We start from the raw sequence: 13713 nt of genomic DNA on the forward strand, positions 1-13713 counted from the left end.
GCTGGAGGGCAAAGTTTGGCCAACACTGCCTTAGGCATAAGCTGACATTCAGAACTTGGGAAGCAATGTAAGGCTACTCACGCACTGACAGTCAGCTGATCTTCGACATTGAAGAAGACCTGCTGCTCAAAGGGCTTTGCACACACCGCTAGCTAGTTGATGGTTGGTGTTTTGCCCACTGTTCTGCCAACACGGTTTGATTTCAAGCTGCATACTCACCTGGCATTATTATGTGGCCAGGTGATTGACAGGGGAGCAGCCAAGGCCCATTTCCCTACCTCTGTTCTACCGTCTTTAACACTACAGTTTTCTATAGAAATTGGGGCTCTGTGTGTATTCCACAGTTCTGGGACCACACCATGCTAGTGAAGAGTTCAGCATCCTCAGCATTATTGTCTATTTTCTGTCCTTTAAGGGTGCATAGGTAACTTTGAAAGGTGTGCCTGATCAAATCAAAAGGGGCCAGAAGAGTAATTAAACCGAAATTTGCAGGGATGCATATTGCACAATTGCGCAGAATTTGCAGATCAATACAGTGGTGCCTCGCAAGACGAAAAGAATCCGTTCTGTGAGTCTCTTCGTCTAGCGGTTTTTTCATCTTGTGAAGCAAGCCCATTGACGGATTAGCAGATTAGCGCTATTAGCGCTATTAGCAGATTAGCGCTTTTAGCGGCTTAGCGGTTTAGAAAAAGGGGGGGAAGGAAAAAACCCCGCAGGAACTCGCAAGACATTTTCGTCTTGCGAAGCAAGCCCATAGGAGATTCATTTTGCGAAGCACCTCCAAAACGGAAAACTCTTTCGTCTAGCGAGTTTTCCGTCTTGCGAGGTATTTGTCTTGCGGGGCACCACTGTATTGGTAGAATGCTGTTTGGATGAAAGGAACTACAAACAAAAAAAGTGGCTGCAAAGCCTATATATACCATATTTTTTGCTCTATAAGACTCACCTTTTCCCTCCTAAAAAGTAAAGGGAAATGTGTGTGCGGCTTACGGAGCAAATGCAGGCTGTGCAGCTATCACAGAAGCCAGAACAGCAAAAGGGATTGCTGCTTTCACTGCGCAGCGATCCCTCTTGCTGTTCTGGCTTCTGAGATTCAGAATATTTTTTTTCTTGTTTTCCTCCTCCAAAAACTAGGTGCATCTTGTGGTCTGGTGTGTCTTATAGAGCGAAAAATACAGTTTATGCTTATTCCCTGGATATTCCAAGTGAAATTGGGTGTGTGGCTAATGGAAGATGGTTCTGCTGCCGCCACTGATTTCCTAGTGCAGGGGGCCTTTCCAGACTCTGTCCTTTTCCCCGGAGAACTGTGACTTATAGTGACGGGAGCAGCGCAATGTTGATGATCGTGGGATCCTATTGAGAGGGAATATTAGGGTTATATTTAATGGTAGTCCTTGTCTTCATAGACCTACTGAAATTAATTAACGACTAAGGCATATTAATTTCAATGGAACTACTTTGAGTAAAACTTAGTTGGAAATAATTCTTACCGCTAAAAAGCATTCATGCTTCATAGAGTGTAAACATCAGTCGCTGCCTTCAACTAATGTGGAGTTGGTTTGCAGATGGTGGTTATTTTTAGAGGGCTTCTCAAGATGACCTGTTTATTTAGTATTCATCCTAGTTTGCTTGCACAAGGCTTACATGGCGGTTAGATTATGTCTGGTCTTTATTGAGCATTTGTTCTGATTTGTTTACAGGGCACTTACATAACAATAAGCATTCAAAAACTGCTAGCGCATTTGCAAATTTAAGCAGGGTCCGATATGGTTTCAAATTGGATGCAGGACCTCATGCTGAAATTCCTGCTTTGCAGGGGGGTTGGACTAGATGACCCTTGGGGTCTCTATTCCAACTCTACAATCTTTCATTCATCCTCATTTGCTTGTGGGGTGTTTATATACCATCCTGTTAATCATTAGTTCAGTGCATTTCCCTGTCACTTTCCAAACCACACTTTGTAATTTTTTTTTTAAAGTGGATTTGTCGTGCTTCAATCTACTTTAAATGCACAAACCTAAAGTACCACTGGCGAGAGTCAGTGTGGTGTAGTGGTTAAGAGTGGTAGTCTCGTAATCTGGGGAACCGGGTTCGCGTCTCCGCTCCTCCACATGCAGCTGCTGGGTGACCTTGGGCCAGTCACACTTCTTTGAAGTCTCTCAGCCCCACTCACCTCACAGAGTGTTTGTTTTGGGGGAGGAAGGGAAATGAGAATGTTAGCCGCTTTGAGACTCCTTAAAGGGAGTGAAAGGCGGGATATCAAATCCAAACTCCTCCTCTTCTTCTTCTTCTTCTACCAGAGGCGGTGATGTCAGTGGGGGCATGTCACAAGTCCATCACCTGCCCCCTCTCCCTCTGTTCTTCTTCCCTTCATTGTCTGTGAATTTTCCCTGTCTGGCACTTGAAGAGATCAAAGGTCCTAAGGAAACAACAGCCCAGACAGCAATGGACTTGTGACAGGCTCCTACTAAAATCACAGGTGCCAGCCATCATTACCCATGTTTCTTAAGATAAACACAGTAATTGCTCTCAATGATTTTGAGTAAGTCATACGGCTTAAAGACAAGGAACTCTGTGAATAACAACAAATAGCCATTTGCGCCACAAGATTGCTCATTGGGATAGCATCACTTGGCTCTTTGGCAACTGAAGGCAAAATGTTGCAAGGCTATCTCAGCAGGGCTAATCAGACCACAAGGCTAGCCATGGCCCCTTTTATTATGTAGGAATGAATGGGGATTTGCTGCAGAGGACTAGTCCTGGTAGATCCCTCTGGGATAGCTGTGTGAAGGAGCGTTCAGTCAAGCAGCACATTAGGAGTAAAGGTCCTTGCAGTTACATTCCCCATGGTGTCTGTTAAGTGCTGGGTCCTTCTAGGTCGCATTCGAAAGTCATCCTTTCCCGTCTGGTTTCTGCACCGTCTGTGAGATGGAGAAGACATTAGTTGACCCGGTGTATGGTCTTTGTATTGAGCTTCGTATTGAACCAATGGCTTCAAGTTCCAAGAAAGGAGATTCAGAAAAAACTTTCTGACAGTAAGAGCTGTTCGGCAGTGGAACAGACTCCCACGAGAGGCGGTGGACTCTCCTTGGAAGTTTTTAAGCAGAGGTTGGGTGGCCATCTGTCATGGGTGCTTTAGCTGAGTTTCCTGTATTGCAGGGGGTTGGACTAGATGACCCTTGGGGTCCCTTCCAACTCTACAGTTTCATGATTCTATGAACTTGTTAAGGGAAATTCCTTCCTTTCTGGTCTTGCTGGATCTGCCTGTAGCTTTTGGTACCATAGACCGTGATCTTCTGTTGCGTTGCCTTCTACATTTGACAAGTGTTTAGGGGAACACCTTCCAAATGATTTGCTTTAGCAGTTCAACCGAACTATCCAATTGATTTCATCTGTCAATGTACATTGATAGGAATTGATAGGAGGGTGATCAATATATAGTGCTACACTGATGAGACCTCACTCTAAATATATTTTGAGTTGCTTTGGGACTGTTCATGTGTAAAGTGACCCATAAATGAAACAGTTAAAAATAACAGAACATTCAGGATCAAGTTACAGGGTTGTTTTACAGCTGATAGTGAGAGCGCAATCTGTGTACATTGGTATCTCTGGTTACGAACTTAATTAGTTCCGGAGGTCCGTTCGTAACCAGAAAACGCTCGTAACATGAGGTACGCTTTCGCTAATGGCGCCTGCCGCACTGTCGGAGCGCGACTTCCGCTTGCATCCCGGGGCAAAGTTCGCAACAAGGGGCATCTACTTCCGGGTTAGTGGAGGGCGTAACCCAAAGCATTCGTAAGGAGTATGGTACATAACACGATGTACCACTGTACACAAATAGTTGAAATGCACAAATGAACAAGCTGCACTCTATCACACAACGACTTGAACATGTACAGAGACAGCTTGTACCTTGGGTTCAGTGTAATGTGTGAACAAGCTTTATCTCTGTCCTGAACCAGGGTCTGAATGTCATGTTCAAATGGCTGAGGGTGAATAAGTTAAAATTGAACTTAGACAAGCTAGAGGTGGGGATGGTTGAGAAATAGCCTTAGTCTGGAGGGGATCAGCCTGCCGGTGACCAGTAGGGTTTTTGTGATCCCTGGTTTTCACGTTAAGAGCTGTTGCCAGGAGGTGTCCCCCCCCCCCCATCTTGGCCTAATTAGGAGGCCATTTTATGGCAAGGCGAGACCTTGCTACGTGCCAATCCATGCTTCTGAAACTTTGAGCCTTGATTACTGCAGTTGGTTTCACATGGGGCTACCCATGAAGATGACTTGGAAGTTTCAGCTGTCCCAGAAGACTGCTGCACACCTTCTGACATACGGACATAGGGAGTTGTCTTCTGCCAAGTTGGACTATTAAAGACCACTGTTCGTTTCTGTAATGATATGCACCTCTAGCACTAACAATATGCACCTCTAGCACATTCCCCATGTTCCTAAAACTAAAAAGCAACCTTTCCCAATAGGCGAATTGCTCCAACCCCTTTCTCGTTTCCTCCAGGCCCCCTTTTTGCACCTTCCTCAGCCCCCAGGTACTGAGTGACGGGCAGGGAAGAGGAAATTCCCGACCCTTTTGGGAGAAGAACAGCAGCTCCCCTTTGAAAAACTGGAGAACTGCATTATAACCTTGTGACTCACATCTGTGGTGGGAATTGGGACAGAGACTTCTGCCCTTGCAAACAGATGGCATCAGGATACCGTTGGAAAGGAAGGTTGCTGCCAGATAAAAGGAGGATACAGGAGTATATTTTTGGCTTGCTCGTATATGCTGTGTCATCATAAAATTGGGCATTCCCTTCTCCCCCCCACCTTTGTCACTTTTGTGGGGGCTTTCTCTGTTGTTTTCCTCCTTCCCCTTGGCATAACAGGACTCATTATAATCAGAGCTGAGAATGTTGTATCCCTTTGCAAATACATAGCCCACCCCACCCCTTCAAGGCTGAGTTGGGGAGGCGAGGGGCTGCATTATATCTTTAAATTCTGGACATGGAACACTGCCTGTGCCTTCTGCTCAAAGTGGCAAGTTCAGGAAAAGAGCGTGGCCTGCTTTCGCAGAGGCCGCAGGTGGCCAAGTTGCTGCTAAATGACCTTCTGCCTGCGGGATGTGAGTCATTTCTAAACAGGCTTCGCAGAAAGGCGCCGCAATGGCCTTTAATGCGCCTCATGACAGTCTTCTCTTGTGAGGATAAACACATAAGGGCTGGCGGCTTCTGCATCGCCCTTGTTCAGCATCCTTTGTGGCAATATAACAAACCTTGAATCATAGAATTGCTGGTTTAGAAGGGACCCTGAGGATCTTGTCTAACCCCCTGCAATGCAGGAATATGCCGCTTACAGGGATCAAACCTGTGACCTTGGCATTATCAGCACCACGCTCTAACCAACTGAGCTATCCAGGCTCGTCGGGACCTGTTCTGCATGTGCGACAGAAAACTGTTATTTAGCTTGGCATTGTCTACACACTGACCAGCAGCAGTTTTTGGGGTGGGGGGGTGTACATTAGTCTTTCCCATTCCTGCCTTGAAATGGCAGGGACTGGACCTGGGTCCTTTTGCATGCAAAGCTTGTGTTCTGCCACTGTGCAAGAGCCCTTCCTCTACCAATCAGATCAATTTGAATCACAGCTCTTGAAAAGAAAAGCAGTTAGAAATGTCCTTTCCATTATACTTACCACCTGCTTTCTCTTTCCAGGTGCTGGTCATCTTCCCAAGGAACTTAATGAAACAAGTAGAAGAATAAAGAGCTATAAAAATCCATTTCCTCGCTCCCATTTGGAAAAAAAAACCTGAAAGCAGAGGGGTAGAACAAACATGGCGGACTATTCAGCTTATAAAGAGACGTCGAATCGTCACTTACGTTTCAAGCTCCAGAGTCTCGGCCGCCGTCTCGATGAATTAGAGGAAGCGACGAAAAACCTCCAGAAAGCTGAGGATGAGTTGCTGGACTTGCAGGACAAAGTTATCCAGGCAGAAGGCAGCAACTCGAGCATGCTGGCCGATGTGGAAGTTTTGCGCAAAAGAGTCTTGAAAATTGAAGGGAAGGATGAGGAGATCAGGAAAGCGGAAGAGCTTTGCCAGCTGATGAAGGAGAAACTGGAGGAGGAGGAAAGTCTCACTCGGGAGCTGAAATCCGAAATCGAGCGTCTTCAGAAGCGAATGGCAGAGCTGGAGAAGCTGGAGGAAGCTTTTGGCAGAAGTAAGAATGACTGTACTCAGCTCTGCCTCAGCCTCAACGAGGAGAAAAACTTGACGAAGAAAATCTCGACGGAACTGGAAGTTCTTAGGGCAAAAGTGAAAGAACTTGAGCAATCTGAAGACAGGCTGGATAAAACTGAGCAGAGCTTAGTGAGTGAACTGGAAAAGCTTAAGTCGCTAGCTCTCACGTTCGTTAACGAAAAGAAACACTTCACTGAGAAGGAGAAGCAGAATGAGAAAATAATACAAGAGCTGACACAAAAGCTTGAGCAAAATAATAAACTGAACCGGGCAGATCAAACGCGAAACACATCTAACCTGCTGGAAAGATCATCCAATAGTATTCTGGACAGAAATGACCTGAGGATTGAAGTTGACTTGACAACTTCGGCGCTGTCCTCAAAGGAAACGAGGAGAAAAGGGAGTTTGGAATACCTAAAGCTTGTGGAAAACGAAACTCGGAACAAATCAGAAAATCAGAAGAATAAGAATCAAGAAGACAACAAAGTGAAGGACCTCAACCAAGAAATTGAGAAGCTAAAGACTCAAATCAAACACTTTGAGTCTTTAGAAGAGGAGCTCAAAACCCTGAGAGCAAAGAATAATGACCTGCATGACAGCTACTTGAGCGAGCAAAACAAAAACAAGCTCCTCATAGGCCAACTTGAAGAAATAAAAGCGCAGATGAAGAAGCAGAAAGAGCTGGAGAACGGTGAGGCAGAAACAGAGGAAATTAACTTACCTAGCCGAGTGAAGCACGACAGACCCAAACACAGAGCTGTCACAGCGGAGTCAGCTATTTCTAAGCATAAGTCTCGGGAACTTTCTCCTCAGCACAGGCGGGAGAGAATACGCAACCGAGAATTCTCATTTAATAGCGAGAGCCAAGGCGGCAAGAAGGTCACAAGCCCTAACCTGAATAGCAGGAGAGCAGCCAAAGCATCGAGCACATCAGCGTTATTGGACACCTTAGCAACCGATGCTAAACGGACAGAAGACAAATCCACACTGGGCACGCACTTTTCCTCGCAGAAAGACAGTGGAAACCCACCGGCGGAAGTAAAGAAATCTAGAGAGCAGCCATCTGTGCTTAGTCGTTACCCACCTGCAGCACAGGAGCACAAGTCTTGGAAAGCCTCTTCAAAACCCAAGAACGAGAGTGCGTTGAGGAGCAAAGCGGAAAAAACCTCCCAATCACCAAACGACGCTCATCACTGTAAGTCTGACGAACTAGAAGAGAAGCCCAGCAAAACGGAAACCTCCACATCGCCTTCTGAAAAGGGAATTAAGATGCACATTGCAGAACAACCCGCTCTTTCAACAGAGACTCGCATCTCAAAAACACACCGCGGGGCCTCCAATGGAGCTGCTTTGTCCTATAGGAATTACCTCTCTACGGAAACGTTAGCTGCTGAACCTACCACCTCAAAGATGGAAACCGCTTTGGTCTCATCTCGCAGGCAGCACTTGGAAGAGAGCTCTCCGAAGGCAGTCAACTCCCAGGAAAGAGACCCTCCGCACGAAATGGTAAAGCCCTCACCTTTAGCAAAATCTTGGCTCATTTCAAGAAGTCAGGAAGATCTCTTGCAGAGTCCCTCAGATCCTCAGAAGGAAGAAATGGATCAGACCGCCGCCTCAGCCACAAACTCTAACAACGGGGGCCTAAAATCCACTTCTGCAAGGGCCAGAGCTATCAACACCAACAGCCATGAAAAATTCAGCACCAGTGAAGAGACAAGTAAAATGGCAACCGCTTCTGCTATTGCTGACATAGGGCTGAAAAGGGAACCTGCACCTAGAGAGTTCGCAAGCTCCAAGAGGGGTATTCGAACATCTCCTTTTGAAAACGATAAAAGTACTAGCAGCGAGGAAGAGCTCAGCAGGTCCTCCAGGGCTTCTTCAGCCACTGCCCTTACAGGGACGAAATCGAGAAGGCAGTTCAGTCCCAGAGAAGCACTGAGGTCTAAAGCCGTCATCAAGCCTGCAATTGTGGAAAAGGACGTGAAGGAAATCATGGGTGGCACAGGGCCAGAAGCCAGCTCTGAAAAGCAGCAGCCTGTCTTTAAGACGGTGTCGCACAAAATGACGAGCAGCATCACCATTTACCCATCTGAGCCTGTGACTCAAAGGACCAGCGCGAGCGATGCCACAAAAGAGCAGCAGCACGTATCTGCCAGCAACATCCGAGTGCTTCCGAACGAGCTTTCACTGGGGACAAACGCAACCAGCACACCTTACGAGATACCGATTAACAAGAGCAATATAACCCTGAAGTTACCCGAGGCTGAGAAGAACGGGGACCCTGCTCCTAGGAGCAGGGTGGAAACGGTCGTCTCGAAAAGCAGCATCACGATAAAACCTTCTGAATTCGGCGAGAAGAACAGCGAGCCGCCCATGGAGACAATCAACTGGAAGAGCCACGGGGATTCAGAGGCCAACTCACCCGACACCAAACACGTCACGGTGAGAAGTGCGTGGCGAACGCGACGGGGCTTGCAATCTTCGGAGGACTCTGCGACGAAGGCAGTTGCAAATGCAACCCCTCGGAATCCATATAGGTCATCTACGGACCCCCACAAACCAGAAGGGACTAGTGCACGCATATATGCAATTGAACAGAATTCCAGAAGGGCCAGCGCTGGTATAAACTCTTGGAATGCTCTGGAATTAGACTCTAGAAGGACCAAAAGTAGCTTAACTGCATCCGAGATGCTTGGCCAGAGGAGCAGCACTAGTGATCCTGCGACTGCTTCCCCTTGGAGCTGCACAGTATTACCGGTAAGTGTGCTCCGAACTTTTACTGTAAAACTTTTGCATTCCTAAATCAAGACAGGTGGGGAAATATCTTTTTTTAAAAAAATTCAAGGCGAAGATGAAACATTTTTGAGGGCATGGGCTACACTTGCTAGGAAAGTCGGAATCTGTCTCAGTCTTGGCCTCCCCACCTCCCTCGATATGTAATAATACAATAATAACATTGGCATATTTTATGTATGTGTTTATTTGTATAATATATTTGCCTTTTGCAGCTTCATAGAAGGCCGCTTGCAGAGTTCTTTTTAAATTATAAAAACAGTCAAATAGTAAAATATAAAATACAGTGGTACCTCAGGTTAAGTACTTAATTTGTTCCGGAGGTCTGTACTTAACCTGAAACTGTTTTTAACCTGAAGCACCACTTTAGCTAATGGGGCCTCCTGCTGCTGCCATGCCGCCGGAGCCTGATTTCTGTTCTTATCCCGAAGCAAAGTTCTTAACCTTAAGCACTATTTCTGGGTTAGCGGAGTCTGTAACCTGAAGTGTATGTAACCCGAGGTACCACTGTACATGACCTTGGGCAGGGCTCCACAAATCTTGACTTGGCTTGTGAGCCAGCTGTCATTTGTGTTTGTCATAATTTTCCTTCCCTGCATTATTTGGCATCGGGGAGACGGGGGCTTTTCTCATTTCCGTGGGATATGGGAGATGAAAGAAATAGAGGGAGTTGCTCCCACTGCTCGGAAGGGAGCCCTGTTGTTCCTTTCTTGCGCAAAAAAAAAAATCCAGTGGAAAGGAAACTTCTTGGGTTTGCCTGGTTCTCAAAAGACCACAAAGTGTGTGTAAGGCAAGCCTGTTTGGCTACAGAATTCTGTAAATGGGTTGCCACGTCTGAAAAAGGCCCCCTGCCCTGTCACTACCCACCTTACCTCACCCCAAATAGCAGAGTCACCCAGAGTCTAATAAACACCAAATATGTATTTAAGTACCAGCAACCCATACCTCTTCATTGGATCAGGTGCTGTACTGACTTGTCCCCATCCCTTAGCTAAGCACAGGCTTCCTCAGCCTTGGCCCTCCATATGTTTTGGGCCTACAACTCCCATGATCCCTAGCTAGCAGGACCAGTGGTCAGGGATGATGGGAATGGTAGTCTCAGAACATCTGGAGGGCCGAGTTTGAGGAAGCCTGGCTAAGCACAAACCTAGGATGTCATCATCGATGGCCAAGTGAGAGAGACTGTGGCTACAGTTTTGTACCAATTTACCTGAGACTAAGCTTCAGTGAATTCTTGTGAGATTTTCTTCTGCATAGACATTTATAGAACTGTACTCTTAACATGTCTGACCTGTTGGGGCACGGTCCTTGGGGAACTTTCCAGCATAATCCGTGCTAATGAGAGAGAGAGAGAGAGAGATATGGGTGCACTTTTAAATAATTCTTACTATTTCACAGAGTTGTCATAAATTTCACATTTATTTGATGAACTGAAATGAGTTGTTTTCATAATAATAATAATAATAATAATAATAATAATACAGTGATTGTGCTCTGTGGAGGAGGTGGGGAATGAGCTCTACTCAGATTGTTTATCTCGGGCACCAAAATACCCCAGGCCCTCCCTATCCAGTCAGTTGCTTTATATTCTCTGTGTGCAGTTCATTGGGGATGGGGTATCAGTGTAGAACCTAATCTAGTGGAGAGATTCTTGTCGATATTTAGATAACTAATTGGCGCTTGAGTTCTAGTGTTAGGAGGGAGCAAAATAAACTCTTCTCTGCCCACTTTCTCCACAGTATGCATAATTTTTATAAAATTCTATCGTGTCACCTCTTGCTTGCCTTTCCTCTATATCAACCTTTCTCAACCTATGGGTCCCCAGATGTTGTTGGAATACAACTCCCATCACCCCTAGCTAGCAAGGGCAGAGCTCAGGGATGATGGGAGTTGTAGTCCAACAACATCTGGGGACCCACAGGTTGAGAACCGCTGCTAAATGGAGGGGAAAAAACCCTCACCCAAATGCATAGGAGCATAGAATCTTAGACCCCATGGTCATCTAGTCCAACCCCCTACAATGCAGGAATCTCAGCTAAAGCATCTCTGACAGACGACCATCCAACCTCTGCTTAAAAACCTCCAAGGAAGGAGAGTCTACCACCTCTCATGGGAGTCTGTTCCACTGCTGAACATCTCTTAATGTCAGAAATTTTCCCCCGAATGTTTAGTCAGAATCTCCTTTCTTGCAACCTGAAGCCATTGGTTCAAGTCCTACCCTCCAGAGCAGGAGAAAACAAGCATGCTCCCTCCTCCATATGGCAGTCCTTAATATATTTGAAGATGACTATCATATCTCCTCCTAGTCTCCTCTTCTCCGGGCTAAACATACCCAGCTCCTTCAACCGTTCCTCATAAGGCATGGTTTCCAGACCCTTGATCATCTTGGTTGCCCTCGTCTGCACACGTTGCAGCTTGTCAACATCCTTCTAAAATTGTGGTGCCTAGAACTGGACACAGTATTCCAGGTGTGGTCTGACCAAGGCAGAATAGAGTGGGACTCTTACTTCTTTTGATCTGGACACTATACGTCTGTTGATGCAGCCCAGAAGAGTTGCTCCATCCCCTTGATAATTCTAGTTGCTCTTTCCTGAACCTTTTCCAACTCTAAATATATCCTTTTTGAGGCGAGGCGATCAGAATGGTATTCAAAATGTAGACTTTTATGCATATAGGCTTTCTTGCTTCAGCCAGGTAGACCCAAGGGGAGCCTTGCTTCAGCAGTGGTGGCAGTGCAGTCCCAAGGCCCTGTAATCACATGATCTCCCATCATGTGACTAATGTGTGAAGGCGGGCTTGTCTTAACCAGCCCAAAGTGTGCCTAGGTTTCACTGAAATCAATGGGCCTTGGGGTTATAAGTTTAATTGAAGAAGAAAAGAATGGAAAAAAACACCCCACCACTGGGCACAGAATAACGACCGGCTGTTTGTTGGGTGTTCACACAAAACTATGGGGGTGTGTTTGTGTGTGGAATGGAGTTTCCTGGAAGAGGGCGTAACTGAACAGAAGCATTCCAGACTGCAGCACTTCCCATCCCATCTGTTAAAAATAAATTATGTAGGCAGTATTTACAGTGCTAATAGGAACCATGTCAGTGAGAAATGAAATTTTAAACCCTTCTTACACTTTTGGCACCTTAAATTTAGAATGCAGCAAGGCAGGAAACACTTATTCCACCCAAATCAGCTCTGCTGCGCCTCTGTGCTCTTTTACACCTGCGCTATAAATATCCTGTGACTCTCCTAGGCAGTTCCTTCCATTGCCCCAATACTGTCACAGGTAGGAGATATATATCGTTTCTCAGACTTAAACACCTGCTGACAGTGGAAATGAAAAACAACCACAGCGACACCTCATATATACATAATGCATGGACCAAAAAAAAAAAAAAGTACACACAAATATAAATGCATTAAGGATACACTGATACAAAAGTAAATGCATTTCAAAATCATTAGCAAATACAGTGTAACAAGAGTCTTAATCGCCCGGCTTACAAGGGCGTTATCTGCGGATTAATCAACGATAGGAAAATGGGTCTAACGACAGTGCGTTATATAGCTCGACAGGAAACTGATCAATCTCAGAACAAGTTGAATCATGAGCATAAAGCGCAATCAGCATTGGCTACTGAAGGATTTCATTTACCGTATTGGCCTGAATATAAGCCTCACTTTTCCCTCAAATTCCGACACTGAAAAGTTAAAGTGTGGCTTCTTTCACAACCTTACGGGTATTTTTTTTTTCTCTCCCCCCCCTCCAATTTTAAAGGTGCGGCTTACATTCGGGTGCAGCTTATATTCGGGCCAATACGGTATTTCATTTATAGCTTTCCTTTCTTTCTGCCACGGATGCTTGTGTTGAGATTCCTGCATTGCAGGGAGCTGAACTAGATGGCCCTTAGGGTCCCTTCCAACGCCATGATTCTGTGATCCACAGCAGCGGTCTTTCATCCAGACCCAGCCCTGCTTAGCATCAGCGAAGTTGCTGCATCGTATCCCTTCAGAGTCATGCCCTGGGATTTATTTGTTGAGTTTTATCACTTTTTAAGAAATTTGTATCTTAGGAGCTGCAGAAGACACTGAGATATGCCAAAAGTTTTTTTGGAAGATCTTAAGAAGCGGGGGAATCTCTTTCTGACTCCCTTGTTAGGAAATATCCCTTTTCCCTTCACAGAGCTGCAATTTTCAGTGTGGTTTAACAGTCCCTCTTCCCAGGGAACTCTGGGAATTGTAGCTCTATGAGGGAGGGGAATAGAGGTCTCCTAAGAACACAGGTGGCACTGTGGGTTAAACCACAGGGCCTAGGGCTTGCGAATCAGAAGGTTGGCGGTTCAAATCCCCATGACGGGGTGAGCTCCTGTTGCTCGGTCCCTGCTCCTGCCAACCTAGCAGTTTGAAAGCACGTCAAAGTGCAAGTAGATAAATAGGTACCACTCCGGCGGGAAGGTAAACGTCGTTTCCGTGCACTGCTCTGGTTTGCCAGAAGCAGCTTAGTCATGCTGGCCACATGATCCGGAAGCTGTACGCCGGCTCCCTCAGCCAATAAAGCAAGATGAGCACCGCAACCCCAGAGTCGTCCGCGACTGGACCTAATGGTCAGGGGTCCCTTTACCTTTTAAGAATCCCCTCCATCCTAAACAAACTACAGCTCTCAAGATGCTTTGGTGGAAATCATGACCTTTTAAAGTACTGTC

The 13713-nt window shown here is 46.0% G+C and overlaps 1 protein-coding gene across 2 annotated transcripts in view; it reads left to right on the forward strand.

The window, feature by feature from the left end:
• LUZP1 (leucine zipper protein 1) overlaps positions 1 to 13713 on the forward strand; it is a 72219-nt gene that overhangs the window by 48419 nt on the left and 10087 nt on the right. For both annotated transcript variants that reach the window (XM_083512289.1, XM_083512288.1), the window contains exon 2: positions 5700 to 8980. In XM_083512289.1, coding sequence (XP_083368415.1) covers positions 5819 to 8980 — 3162 coding nt within the window. In that variant the 5' untranslated portion in view covers positions 5700 to 5818. The remainder of the gene's footprint in view (positions 1 to 5699; positions 8981 to 13713) is intronic.

The sequence above is a fragment of the Podarcis liolepis genome, assembly GCF_965112155.1.
Source record: "Podarcis liolepis genome assembly, chromosome: 7".
NCBI classification, from domain to species: Eukaryota; Metazoa; Chordata; class Lepidosauria; order Squamata; family Lacertidae; genus Podarcis; species Podarcis liolepis.